Genomic DNA, 14,212 nt, shown 5'->3' with positions numbered 1-14,212 from the left:
GAACGTGCTTTAGTGGAAGCCCTGATTATTTCAGTACGGGACACTTTAAAATTGGATGATGAGCCCACGTCGGCAGGGGCACAGGTGGCTTTTGGCTCCCAGAAGTCTCATAAAACTGGCAAGGTTTTCCCTTGTCCCGACACTTTTCACGATATTGTGAATGACCAATGGCAGGGCGTTAAACACGTGCTAGTGGTGCCGAAACGCTTTAAATGCTGTTATCCTTTTGCTGATATGGTCTCCAACCATTGGACGGTGCCACCAAAGGTGGATCACCCTGTTTCCAGGTTGAACAAATCTACTATGGTGCCCGTAGAATATTTCCCGGTTTTCACAGATCCGGTGGACAGGCGGGTGGAATCCCTTTCCCGCCATCTTCACGTGTTGGCGGGTTCTATTCTAAAACCATTTTTTGTGTTGGTTTTGGTATCACAGATGGTTACGGAGTGGATTAAGGTTCTGAAAGGGAACTTTGACCCTAACGTGGTTCCTCCAGAACTGATGGAACATTTGAACCAGATGGCCCTGGCATTCCTGTGTGATGCATCCCTGGAAGCGGCTCACCTGGTGGCCAGAGTTTCGGCTGTGGGGATTGCCCTGCGGTGCATGGTTTGGCTGAAGAGCTGGTCAGCTGACCAAGCCCCCAAGAAAGCCCTGACTGATCTCCCTTTTCTGGGAGAGCGTTTGTTTGGTGATCCACTGGATGAGTTGACCAAGGGTCTGACTGGCAGGAAGAGTACGCTTCTGCTCAAAGACTTTTTTTTCGTGCCCCCAGGCTGCAAGAAAAAGGTAAACCGTTTCGAGCTTCTGGAGGAGCTAAGAAGCACTATGGCAAGTCCAAGTCCGGTGCTGCGGACAAGTCCTCTTCAGCATGATGTCTGTGCTTTTGTCTTCCTTCGTTCAAGACAAATGGGTTTGCAAACTGATTTGTTCTGGGTACAAAAATTGAATTTTGGTCCTGGCCAGGGGACAGTTTTTTTTAAGTCGAATCTTCACCTGTCTCCAGAGCGTTTGAAAGATCTTCGGGAAGCTGTGCAGGATCTCCTGGCTCAAGGCGTGATCATGCCGGTTCCTCCGCAGGAACGCTCTCAAGTTTTTTATTCAAACCTGTTCATAGTGCCCAGAAAAGAGGGCAAGATGCGTCCAATCCTGGACTTTAAGGCTCTGAACTACTTTGTGTGGGTGCAGAAGTTTAGAATGGAGTCCATTCGGTCTGTGGTGGCATCCCTGAATCAGGGATTTTTGGCCTCCATCGATATTAAAAATGCGTATCTGCACGTCCCCATATTTGAGGGACATCAGCGATTCCTCCACTTTGCGGTGGCAGAGGAGCACTTTCAATTTGTGGCATTACCCTTTGGTCTCGCTCCCAGAGTTTTTACCAAGGTCCTGGCCCCTGTGCTGGCCTTGTTACGTCAGAAGAATCTCAATTTTGGGATATCTGGACGATCTCCTATTGCAAGCAGACTCTCATTTGGAGCTGTTAACCAATATCTCTATTACAGTTCAGATACTTCAAGAATTGGGTGGATGATCAATTTCAAGAAATCTACTCTCGACTCTGCTCTGGCGAGGGTCTTTCTTCCCTTGGAAAAGCTTCAGAAGTTGCAAATGGCGATCAGGTTGCTGATGGAAACCAATCAGTCCTCCTTGAGGGCTTGCATGAGGGCCCTGGGCCTGATGGTATCTACCTTTGGAAGTGGTCCTGTTTGCTCAGGCTCACTCGAGGCCTCTGCAGAAAGAGATTCTGGCAAAATGGAACAGGGAACCTCGGTCATTGGACCAGAAGATTTGTTTGAGCCATCTCACGAAGTCGGCTCTCTACTGGTGGATCCAGTCACTGGTTCTGTGTCCGGGCAAGTCTTTACTACCACTTTTCTGGACAGTGGTCACCACCGACGCCAGCCTGTCCGGCTGGGGTGGAGTGCTGGGGGAGCTCTGTGCCCAGGGGACTTGGGCGACAGAAGAGTCCTCCTTGCCGATCAATATTCTGGAGCTGAGGGCGATCAAGCTTGGCTTGTTCCATTGGACGAGTTGGCTACGCGGTTCTCCGGATCAGGTTCAGTCAGACAATGCCACGGCTGTGGCTTACATCAATCATCAAGGGGGCACCAAGAGTGTCCTGGCGGCCAAGGAGGTGGCCAAGATTCTGGTTTGATCTGAAGCCAATGTTGTGGCTCTCTCCACAGTCCACATTCCGGGTGTGGAGAATTTGCAAGCGGATTACCTGAGTCGTCAGGTGCTGGATCAAGGAGAATGGTCGCTTCGTCCGGAGGTGTTTCACCTCCTGTATCCCTGGTGGGGGACTCTAGAGGTGGATCTGTTTGCATCTCGCCTCAACGGGAAAGTCCAGCGGCTTGTGGCCTGGTCTCGGGATCCTCTGGCCGATGCCACAGATGCTCTGGTGGCTCCTTGGAGCCAGTATTGCTTGATTTATGCCTTCCCTCTGCTTGTCCTGCTGCCGAGGTTTCTTTGCCAGGTGGCAGTGGAAGGCATTCCGGTCGTTCTGGTGGCACCAGACTGGCCTTGGCGGTCTTGGTACGCAGACCTAGTAAGCATGGTTGCGGATCCTCCATGGCGACTTCCTCTATGGGAAGATCTGCTGTCTCAGGGACCGATCCTCCATCCTGTCTTTTGGTCGCTGGCTTTAATGGCTTGGCTGTTGAAATCAGGGTATTGAGGGATAGAGGTCTTTCTGACTCCTAGTGATTTCTACCCTTTTGAAGGCCAGGAAGTCGACATCAAGGAAGATCTTTTATCGTACGTGGAAAATGTACATTTCATGGTGTGAATCGTTGCAGCTGCACCCTCGCTTTTCTATAGCTAGGGTTTTGGCCTTTTGGCAAAAAGGGGTTGAGCCGCACTTGGCTTTGGGCACTATCAAAGGTCAGATGTTGGCATTGCCCATATACTTCCAACGTCCGTTGACTACTAATAGCTTGATTCACACTTTTATTCAAGGAGTGCGTGACCTGGCTCCTCCGAGGAGGTCCCCCTTGCCTCCATGGGATCTCAATCTGGTTTTGTCTGTTCTTCAAAAGCCTCCTTTTTAGAATATTAGGGAGAGTTCTCTGCCTTCCTTGTCGCAGAAGGTTGCCTTTCTAGTGGCTATTACTTCTGCTCACGGAGTATCTGAGTTGGCAGCGCTGTCCTGTCTGCTTTATTTGGTGGTCCACAGGGATAAAGTGGTCCTCCGACCTAATCCGTCTTTTCTTCCTAAGGTGGTGTCAGATTTTCATCTTTAATGAAGACATTGTGTTGCCTTCCTTATGGCCTAAGCATCCCAAGGAAATTGATTTGCATTCTTTGGGTGTCGTTCGGGCAATAAGAATTTATCTGACGGTTACTGAGTCCTTTCGAAAATCGGACTCTCACTTTGTCCTTACGGACGGTCCTCGAAAAGTTTTGGCTGCGACCATATCCAGATTGATCAGGCAGACGGATGTTCAGGCTTATTCGATCAAGGGTCAGGTTCCTCCTTTCCCTGTGAAGGCACATTCTACTAGAGCGCTGAGTGCCTCTTGGGCTTTTCGCCATTAGGCCTCTGTTGTACAAGTTTGTAAGGTAGCGACTTGCTCGTCTGTGCACACCTTTACCAAGTTCTACAAGGTGGTTTTGTTGGCATCTTCGGATGCCTCTTTTGGCCGCAAGGTTTTGCAGGCTGCTGTTACGTAAGAGAATGTTTTTTTTATCTTAGGGGTCTTTTATTGGGTGAGCTCCTGTTGTTTGGTTGAGCTTCATGTTGGCTAAGTTTAGCGTTGCTTTACTTCTGGTTGTGTTCTTCCCACCCCTCATGCCTACACTGCTTTGGGACGTCCCATTCAGCTGATGAAGATGAGGCTGCGTCTGTCAATGAACGATAGAGAAAACAAGATTTTTTTAAGATCTTACCGTAAAATCTTTTTCTCTGAAGTCCATTGACAGACACAGCACCCGTCCCTCTGATTTGGGGATGTTTTTTTCTTCACTGCTTGCAAGTAAGCTGGTTTGCTGAGCTGAGTATGTATGGGTTATGCCTTTTGGGGACAGCCCCGTGGGCGTGTATATGTAAATTTTCTCCTGCCTAGACTACTCCTGCAGGGGACAGCATAACCCCATTCAGCTGATGAAGATGAGGCTGCGTCTGTCAATGGACTTCAGAGAAAAAGATTTTACGGTAAGATCTTACAAAAATCTTATTTTATTTAATCCCCTGATGATTTTGTACAGTTGCCCACTGACAAATAAATGACCAGTCTATAATTTTCTTGGTAGATTTATTTTAACAGTGAGAGGCAGAATAACAACAAAAAAATCCCGAAAAACATATTTCAAAAAAGTCCTAAATTGATTTGCATTTTAATGAGTGATCAAAGTATTTGACCCCTTCACAAAACATGACTTAATACTTGGTGACAAAATTCTTGTTGGCAATCACAGAGGTCAGACGTTTCTTGTAGTTGGCCACCAGGAGGGTGGCACACATCTTAGGAGGGATTTTGTCCCACTCCTCTCGGCAGATCCTCTCCAAGTCATTAAGGTTTCTAGGCTGATGTTTAGTAACTCAAACCTTCAGCTCCCTCCACATATTTTCTATGGGATTAAGGTCTGGAGACTGGCTAGGCTTCTTGTTGAGCCACTCCTATGTTGCCTTGGCCGTGTATTTTGGGTAATTTCATGCTGGAATACCCATCCATGACCCATTTTCAATGCCCTGGCTGAGAAAAGGAGGTTCTCACCCAAGATTTGACATGGCCCTGTCCATCGTCCCTTTGATGCGGTGAAGTTGTCCTGTCTCCTTAGCAGAAAAACACCCCCAAAACATATTGCTTCCACCGCTGCATTCGTAATGGATGGTGTTCTTGAGGTACTGGGCAGCATTCCTCCTCCTCCAAACACGGTGAGTTGATTTGATTCCAAAGAGCTTGATTTTGGTTTGATCTGCCCACAACACTTTAACCCAGTTCTCCTCTGAATCATTGAGATGTTCATTCGCAAACTTCAGACAGGCCTGTACATGTGCTTTCTTGAGCAGGGGGACCTTGCGGGCACTGCAGGATTTCAGTCCTTCATGGCGTAGTGTGTTACCAAGTGTTTTCTTGGCGACTATGGTCCCAGCTACCTTGAGATCATTGACCAGATTCTCCCGTGTAGTTCTGGGCTGATTCCTCACTATTCTCATTTTTATTGAAACTCCACGAGGTGAGACCTTGCATGGAACCCCAGACCGAGGGAGATTGACAGTTATTTTGTGTTTCTTCCATTTGGAAATAATCGCACCAACTGTTGTCACCCTCTCACCAAGCTGCTTGACAATGGTCTTGTAGCCCATTCCAGCCTTGAACAGCTCTTTGGTCTTGGCCATGGTGAAGAGATTGGAATCTGATGATTGCTTCTGTGGACAGGTGTTTTTTTTTTTTTTTTATACTGGTAAAAAGCTGAGATTAGGAGCATTCCCAAATCAATTTATAACTTTTTGAAATTCGTTTTTCTGGATATTTTTGTTATTCTGTCTCTCACTGTTAAAATAAACCTACCATTAAAATTTAGATCGATCATTTCTTTGTCAGTGCGCAAACGTACAAAATCAGCAGGGGATCAAATACTTTTTTCCCTCACTGTAGGTCACACAAGCATATTGGCAAATAATGATGTAGTTCATTGTTTATTTACACATTATGGAATGCTTTTAATGAAGATGGTTTAGGGCCATGAAAGTCTCCCACTTCCTTTGGAGCTGCTGTATTTATGGAAAGGGATGGATGATTAAATATATTATACAGCGCTGACTGTGGCTGCATCTATTAGTAAAGGAAATAGTTTGTTTGGCCAAGTGTGCATATAAACCTTTAGGTTTAAAAGTTGCTTTCTCATTCCATTACCTCGTGTTGCTACTCTTTATTCCTCTGTAATGTAAGCTTCTACTTAAAGCATGTATTTTATTTGTTGCATCATGTTCTTGCTCTTGTATGTTTCTCCAAGATTTGTTATTTTTTTTACAGACTTCTGGACATATAGTTATTTGTGGCAATGTAAACTATCAGTGGGTCGGTTCACTGTTGTATGGAATGTTGTGCTAGCGGTGGCCTCCTAGTATTCCTGGTTTGTTTTAACTTCACTTGATTGGTACGATGGTTCGGCTTTCTACCCTGCCATGCCATTCATATATGGCATAAGTAAAGTTAGAATATTTCTCATAAAAAGTATGCTGATAGCATTTACATTGCCCTTTAGGATCTTCATTTACCTTTTCCAATAAAGACATTCGTGCCTGACATTTGTTTCAGGATGCAGCTGTTACTAGTCATGCTGAGGGTCACAGAGTCCGTGCTGAAGATCCCACCACAAGTTCTACAACAGTACCAAGGCAGGAAAAATCAGATATTGGCTGGACGTTTGGCAGGACCTTTGTTTCAGGCATGTATTACTGAGCAGAGTATTTTTGAAGACTCCAAAAGCAGGAGAGATTTTGCAAACTTAAAATGAAACTTTACTCATAACAACTTAAATATAAAAATAATTTTCTTCAGCAAGAAACATACATTCTACATTAATATTTTTGCTACCCACATTAGTGTGTGCTGTAAATTGCATTGCTCTTTTTTCGTCTTGTTGGAAGCTGCGTTTTTTGCTGAAGTCCAACAGCAGTATTTCTTTAGGCTGTCTTCAGATCGCCCTCTACAAATTTGGCACAGTACTTAAAAATAGAGAGCAACTTAGCATGTGCAGAGCATGTTGAGACAGTGTATTACTGGATTTTAAACAGTATAGGCACTTATTTTTAATGTTTTACATGGCTAAACCTGCAAAAGGGGCCTGCCACTCGGCAGCGGGGAAGCCGATGAGCGGGTCAGGCGACTCCAATTGTCGCCTGACACCCGCGATCGCTCCCCGCTGAGAGAGAAGGACGGTCGGCTGTTGTAAACACAGCTGACCGTCCTTCTCCCTGGGATGATCATAGAGCCCATGTGATCCTGCTATATAGGATCACATGCGTCTATGGTCATCTCACAAGCTACACTCCCCTAAGGTCACATTTAACCCCTTGATCACCTATACTGCTAACCCCTTCCCTGCCAGTGTCATTATTACAGTAACAGTGCATATTTTTAGCACTAATTACTGTAGTAATGTCACTGGTACCCCCAAAAGTGTAAAAAATGTCAGGGGTCTGATCTGGCTGACGCAATGTCGTAGTTCCGCAAAAAATCGCAGATCGCCGCCATTACTAGTAAACAAAAAAAAAAAAACAATAAAAATGACAAATCTTTCCCGTAGTTAGTAGACGCAATAACTTTTGCGCAAACCAATCAAAAAGCGATTTTTTTTTTTTTTTTAAATATGTAGCAAAAAACTAATTGGACTAAAATGTTAAAAGATTTTGATTTTTTTTTCATTCTGTTTTTTGGGAATGTCATATAGCAGAATGTGAAAAATGTTGTTTTCAAAATTGTCGGTTTTTTGTTTATAGCGCCAAAAAAAAATTGCACAGGTGATCAAGTACCATTAAAAGAAAGCTCTAGACGTGGGAAAAAAAAATACGTAAATTTTGTTTGGGAACAGCGTCGCACAATCGCCCAATTGTCCGTTAAAATAACGCAGTGCCGAATCGCAAAATAGGGCCCTGGTCATTAAGGGGGCAAATCCTTCTGGTCTTAGTGGTTAATTCACCTTTTTGGAAAATGTATGAAAAAGTATACTACCTAGAGCTTTTCTTAAAGTGGATGCTGCGGTCAAGTAACAGTAATACTGCCATAAAGAGAAGTAGAAGCATAGTGGTTCTTACCTTTCCTGCAGAAATTACTGATCTAGTAGTTTTTCTGCTGCTGGTTTGCGTAATTAGAATCCTAAGGTTTGGTAACATGCCTTCTTCTAAAAAAGAGGATCAGCCAATCTGATCTCTGATCCCCCATCGTTCGCACTTGACCAAATGTCTTCCCTTGCAGTGTAGTGGTTTGGAAGGGAAACTGGAGCAGCACTTTCACCAAGCAGGTGTTTAAAGAAGAATAATCAGAAAAGAAATAAGCTGGTTATATCCTCCAGGGGTCACTGTGCACGTAGCAGTTGTCCCAATAAAAAAAAAAAAAAAAACACCCGTGCCAAGTGGCCAACCTCCTGTGTTCAGAATGCAGCAGGCCAGTTACTCAGCATGGGACCTGGAAGCAAGTGGAGATTGCTGGAGAAGCCATGTCTACTTCAGTGATTTACAGCTTGCAGGGCATTGTTCAGGGGTGGTATATACTGTACATATTTACATTGGTCCCATGTTGACTGATGTAATTATGTATAAAATATCCATAAGAAGAATTCATCTTTGACATTCCTAACAGGGGTACATTGCCTTATTTCCTCAAAACTAAACTTTATGTATGAAGACCTTGCTACAGTAAATTAGGATAGAATGTTGTTTGTATGCATCAATATGTGTCCGTCCACTGTAGTTTTAGGTGAAAAATACTAAGTTTAAAATGTTATTATTAAAAGATAAGATAGTGGCTTAAAGATTTATTCAGAGACTCATTTGAGCTGTCCTTGATTTCAGTTTTTTACATTGGCACATAAATTAACAAAAATAATTGGCAGTCATGAGTCCAGTAAACTGTTTATTTATTTGGTTCTTTTAAAACAGGCTTCATATTAATATTTTTTAAATTATCCACCAGACATTGATTGTGGCCTGGATCAAGTCAAGTCTTCATGTTAGTGTTTCTCGGGAGTTATGGGATGATTTACTGGCAGTAATGTCTTCTCTGACATACTGGGAGGAGCAAGCCACAGAATGGGCTCACACCATGGAAACGCTGACCAAAGTTTTGGCCAAGAATGTCTACCATCTTGATCTGAACGAGCTGCCACTGGACAAGTTGAGCGAGCAAAAGCAGAAGAAACACAAGGGCAAAGGTTGAATATGTACACATTACCAGCAGAATACAAACAAGTGATGTGCATTAATGATAACATTCAATCGGTGTCAATTGTTAGTCTAACAAACCTAAAATACCAAGAACTTTTATCTAATATGTTGCAGTGTACAGTGCCACTCCTTTACTTTTTGCACCCGTCTTTTTATGAAGTTGGTTACTTATCTTGTAGCTTTGTGCATTAAGCTCAATGGTATTGCATGCTAATTTTTTTATTGCAATATCAAGCACCAGGCACTCTTTTAATTACATTGGCAAACAACACTGCCCACTTATCTATAGATCATAGATTACTTTGTAGCAGTAAGCGTTTACCTTCAAAGGGTAACTCAACTTTAATGGGAAAAAAATAGCAATTTGAAAAAAATTATTATAGCATATACAATTGCTATACAAGCCATATTGTAATTTTACATCATTAAAATTGCCTTTTCTTTTTAAAGTGCACCCGCTGTAATTTTCTTTAAAGTCAATACAATATTGCTCCTGGAGGCATTCCATACACAATTAGTGCACATAACGCCCCCAGAAATGTAATTTTCTGCTTGTATGAAGTACTCTGCATTAAGAGAGAAGTCAGGTTTTAGGCATTCTCCTATGTACATCTCATTGTTTTTGCAGTTTGCCTGGCTTTGAGCTTAAAAGGAAAAAAAAAAATCACTTTGGTGTATTAGAAAACCTCGGTAACGATGCTTACTTTGTTTACTGTGCTCATCATTTTTTTTTAAAATTCCTTCTAGGAGGCAGCCATGATTTCCAGAAGGGATCTGTGGACAAGTCTTTTTCTCGAGGGTGGAGTAGAGAGCAGCCTGGGCAGGCACCCATGCGCCAGCGCAGTGCCACTACCACCGGATCACCTGGCACTGAGAAAGCCAGAAGCATTGTGCGCCAGAAAACCATTGGTATGGCACTTGCACAACTTGTTTCATGACTCCATTGCTCATATCAATCCATGCCCTCCTTGGGTGCCTGATTTACTATCTTAAACTGAAATGCTAATTTAGATATTGCAAATCTTGCTCTAATATATATGTACAGTTCAAAACTGTTTTAAAAGCAGGTGTATATCACCATTTTAATAAAAAAATCAAAACAAACAAAAACACCTATATATTATGATGACTGAGCTCTAGAGCCAGTATAGGCTAGACAAGTGCAGCACCAAACCCTGAGTGGCCCCTGATGGGAGCAGCTATTCACTGACCCATGTACTAGATGCTTGTCCTGAGCAGTGACTATGTTAGATTGGGTTTACCTTTCTAAATCAAGCATTTTATGCATAGATCATGTAATGGATGTTTCCATCAGAGCCTAGTTACATGAATGTTTAGAATTCTGACGAGCCCCTTTAATGTCAACGGTACACAATTCCCATATACTGTAGATTTAAAACCTATTCTTGTGTTCACTTCAGATGGTGAGTATCACAGCTCATAGCTTCTAACAAATGAAGGGTTTGCTTAAACCAGCCATAAATGGAGCGATTTTTTTTTTTTCTTCAACCACGGGTTGCAGAAAAGAAAATCACTTGATTCCCCCATCAGCACAGTCAGTGTTTATGGGGGGATCCCTCACATAGAGCTATTGTTTTCTGGCGTCCCAGCCAGGAGAACACACAACTATAGCCGCTGGCAATATTCGCATGAAAAATCTCACAGGCTGCTTGTACCTAAGTTGATCGATTGATCAACTTGGGTACAATAGGCCTGCCCATACATGGTTAGAATCTCAGCCAGTCCCTGCTGAATCAGCCGAGATTTAAACCATCTATGGCCGGCTTTATATAGCTATGTTTATCTTAGATAACTGTGTCTGGACCAATGCTTGGCAAGCGCAGCAAACGGGTTAGACTAGAAAGATGCTGTGTGAGCAGCTCTCACCATTTGCCCCCCCACTTCATGTGATGGGCACTAAAAGGAAGTAGATTGTGCTGTCTTCTTCCATATTTAACTCCCGTCAAAGCTCTCTGAGAGTTTGGATTTTAATCATAGTATTGTGCTTCCCACTGTCTATTGCTGTGTGTTAGCATAGCAAACATAATACTCCCTCTATAGAATTTCTGGCAACTGTCAATGAAAAAAGATGTAATACACAGTGGTAAAGACCACAAGTGACCTTACCGAGGAAACCTTAGTGCTTTGCCTATGTAGACTGCTTACTAAACAGTGGGTTCAGAAAGGTTGCTAAGAAATTCAATGATCACTTAATGCCTATGAGGGTAAGAATTCTAAACAAGCAGCAAGACCTAATAGTTGACTGATAGTTGCCTCCCCCCCCCCCCCATGCCACCTGAAGAACCTTCTGTATTTATTTGCTGTTGTTGACGAAAGCATGATAAGCCACATCCCACAATGTAGTAAGTAATGTAAGTTTGTGGGATAGGAAATGGCTGCAAAGAAGGTACAGTAGATGAGCAGCACTGAGATGCAACAAAGTATGAAAATATTTTATCAAAAAGTAATTAATACACAGTGCTTTAGCAAACTAAATCCCATCCACAAGGGTGTACATCTACTGTACCTTCTGTGTTCTCCAAGTGGCACATGTGGGACAAATATGAAGGTTAAGCATTGTGTTTTTATGCTGTCAGATCGTGCTGTTTGTTCAATAATCTCTTTCCTGCTGGATGCCATTGCTTTTCATAGCAACAGTCACATTAGAGAATTAAAATGTACTTTTACAGAAGAAGATTTACACTCCATATACTGCTCTAGCAACATCATAATGCTCACAGTGACAAAAACAAAAGCAGAGAAGCGCCTTTAAGTGCAGAAAGACGGTGTATAATATTAAACCCCACAACAGGGCTACTTACAGTAGATAGGTAAGACAGGCACACCAATAAGTGTAGGTCCGGAATGCCAGTTGGAGCAGACCGTGGGAGCTGGTGGCACCGCCAGGTGAAATGTGACTGGAGTCCCCATGTAGAGGAAAAAGCCAGCCGAAGTCCTTCCTGAAGCGGGTGGAGTGCAGCGTGGAACACAGCCAGGAGCAGGATGACGCGAGCAGGGCTCATGACCAGAATGCAACGTGTTTTGGAGCATGCTGGTTGAAAATGTAATCTTTATTTGCATAAAAGATATACTAAAAACAATACTTTTGTCGGGGTACATTCTCCCCTGTACTGCGACGCAGCGCATAAATACACTACATTACAATACATTTCCGGTCATACTAATAAATACATTCAATCACATACATTCATTCTGCGGTATGATGCCTGATGTGTTGTGCGGAGTAAGGATACCCCGTGCCATCACATCATGCATGACGCCGCAATACCCCTGAAGCATGAAACTAAAAACATTGTCTATACGTTGTGTTACTCAAACTGTATCAATACTATAACATTTCAAAAAAGCAACAGGTGTGATGGGGGGTGGGAGAGAGGGGTAAGGGGAGGGGAATGAAATCACAGGCCCGAAGCTTTATTGAATGGGCAAAGACACACAAGGGAGAGTGGGGGAAGGGGAAATCTTCAGACCTCCTCTTCCTCCATGAGATCCATCAGGTTATAGTCTCTGAGCAGACTGTGGACCAGTCTGCGACAGTCCTCAATGGACATCCTCTCCCGCTGGTGGATAAGGCGCTTTCTGGCGCACCATAAAGCGTCCTTAAAGCAACACAGCACCCGCCAGGCGTTGTCAATGTCCTCTTGGAAAAAAGTCCCATGAAAAAGTCCGTTCAGCACAGCGAAGTGTGTGATGGCAGTCTGTGGAACAAAGTCTCTAAGTTCAGGTTCCAAGGCCCTCAACAGGCTCTGTGCAAATGAGCACTCCCAGAAAACGTGGAAAGACGTTTCCTCATGGATGATACAAAAGGGGCAGTGCCTGTATCTGCACAAGTTTCTGGCATGCATAAATGTCCTGAGTGGCAGCCCTCCCTGGACAGCCATCCACGCCAGATCTTTATGCCTGTTGGTGAGTCTCTTTGAAGAAACATTCCTCCAGACCACTTTGCAAGTGGCTGAAGGGAGGCCTGGAACAGTCTCAGCAATGTCCGATGCTCTGATCAACTTGTAGATAGTTTTTGGCTTCCACAAGTCGGGCTTAACTCCATGCAGCCCCAGCTCCTTGATGAACTTGAAAGTGTCCAAGTAGTACCAAGGAGTGTCCCAGTTGTAGGGGATGGAGCTGTCCCATTTGTCCCATCCAAGGGACCTCCAGAGAGGCAGGAGGAAAAAACGGGACATGGAGTTGCCTCCAGAGTCCGAAGTTCTGTCAATCAAAGTTCTGCGGATGCAGTTGCAGGCAAAGAACACCCCCAGTAACGTTGCGATGTCGGGCACGCCCTTACCGCCCTTGAGGGGTTCCTTGAACATGACTGCTCGCTTCACTCTGTCCATCTTGGAGCCCCAGATGAAGTGGAACACCGCCCTGGTGATGGCCTTGCAGGTGTTGACCCGGGGGGGCCAGGCCTGGGCGAGGTACTGCAACACAGGGAGGATCTCGCTGCGGAGTACCAGTGTTTTCCCTTCGATGGTGTGTTCTCTGAGGCTCCATAGTCCAAACTTTTGTCTCATCTTGGACAGTCTCTCCTCCCAAGACTTCAGGGCTGCGCCCTCAGCTCCAAACCAAACTCCAAGAATTTTGATGAAGTCCGCCTTGATGCTGAAAGGGATAGATGCAGAAGAAGGCAGGAACCACTTTCCGAAGAGCATGATCTCTGACTTCCCGCAGTTGACTTTTGCCCCTGAGCTGGTGGCACTGCCAGGTGAAATGTGACTGGAGTCCCCATGTAGAGGAAAAAGCCAGCCGAAGTCCTTCCTGAAGCGGGTGGAGTGCAGCGTGGAACACAGCCAGGAGCCGGATGACGCGAGCAGGGCTCATGACCAGAATGCCACGTGTTTTGGAGCATGCGCTGTACCACATAGGGGCATGCGCGCTCCCTTTTCAAGCAAATTTCAACACCTAGTGATGTGACACCAGCCAGCAGGAAGTTTCCTGGCAGCTCGTGGAGAGAACTGAGCAAGGCATGAACATAAGAATTAGAAACACTGGTAAATCTTTACAATGTAACACATTCAAATACATAATAAATTATAAAAGATGTATTAGATAGATATATGTGAATGATAATGCAAAGAGATCATTTCATAGGGTAAAAAAATAAAAACCTAAAACTGGACCTTTTTATGAATTAAAAGGGGGAGGGGTTAGACCAAAGAGGGGAAGGTAAAGGTTATATGTAAATATATATAAAAGTATGGGGTGTTCTGGGGCTAGGACCACCCCCAAATCGATAGGGATTAACTATAAATAATTGGACCAACTGTTAATTATTGCTTTAAGAAAGGTAAATGCATATTAAAG

The 14,212-nt window shown here is 44.0% G+C and overlaps 1 protein-coding gene across 9 annotated transcripts in view; it reads left to right on the top strand.

Moving 5' to 3' along the window:
- The window catches only part of RALGAPA1 (Ral GTPase activating protein catalytic subunit alpha 1), a 508,613-nt gene that overhangs the window by 143,128 nt on the left and 351,273 nt on the right, over nucleotides 1–14,212 (top strand). For all 9 annotated transcript variants that reach the window (XM_082275707.1, XM_082275706.1, XM_082275704.1 and 6 more), the window contains exons 14-16: nucleotides 6,267–6,396; nucleotides 8,643–8,880; nucleotides 9,641–9,802. In XM_082275707.1, the coding sequence (XP_082131833.1) occupies nucleotides 6,267–6,396; nucleotides 8,643–8,880; nucleotides 9,641–9,802 (530 nt within the window). The remainder of the gene's footprint in view (nucleotides 1–6,266; nucleotides 6,397–8,642; nucleotides 8,881–9,640; nucleotides 9,803–14,212) is intronic.

The sequence above is a fragment of the Pelophylax lessonae genome (assembly GCF_965119305.1).
Source record: "Pelophylax lessonae genome assembly, chromosome: 13".
NCBI classification, from domain to species: Eukaryota; Metazoa; Chordata; class Amphibia; order Anura; family Ranidae; genus Pelophylax; species Pelophylax lessonae.
This window is presented reverse-complemented; position numbering and strand designations above follow the sequence as displayed.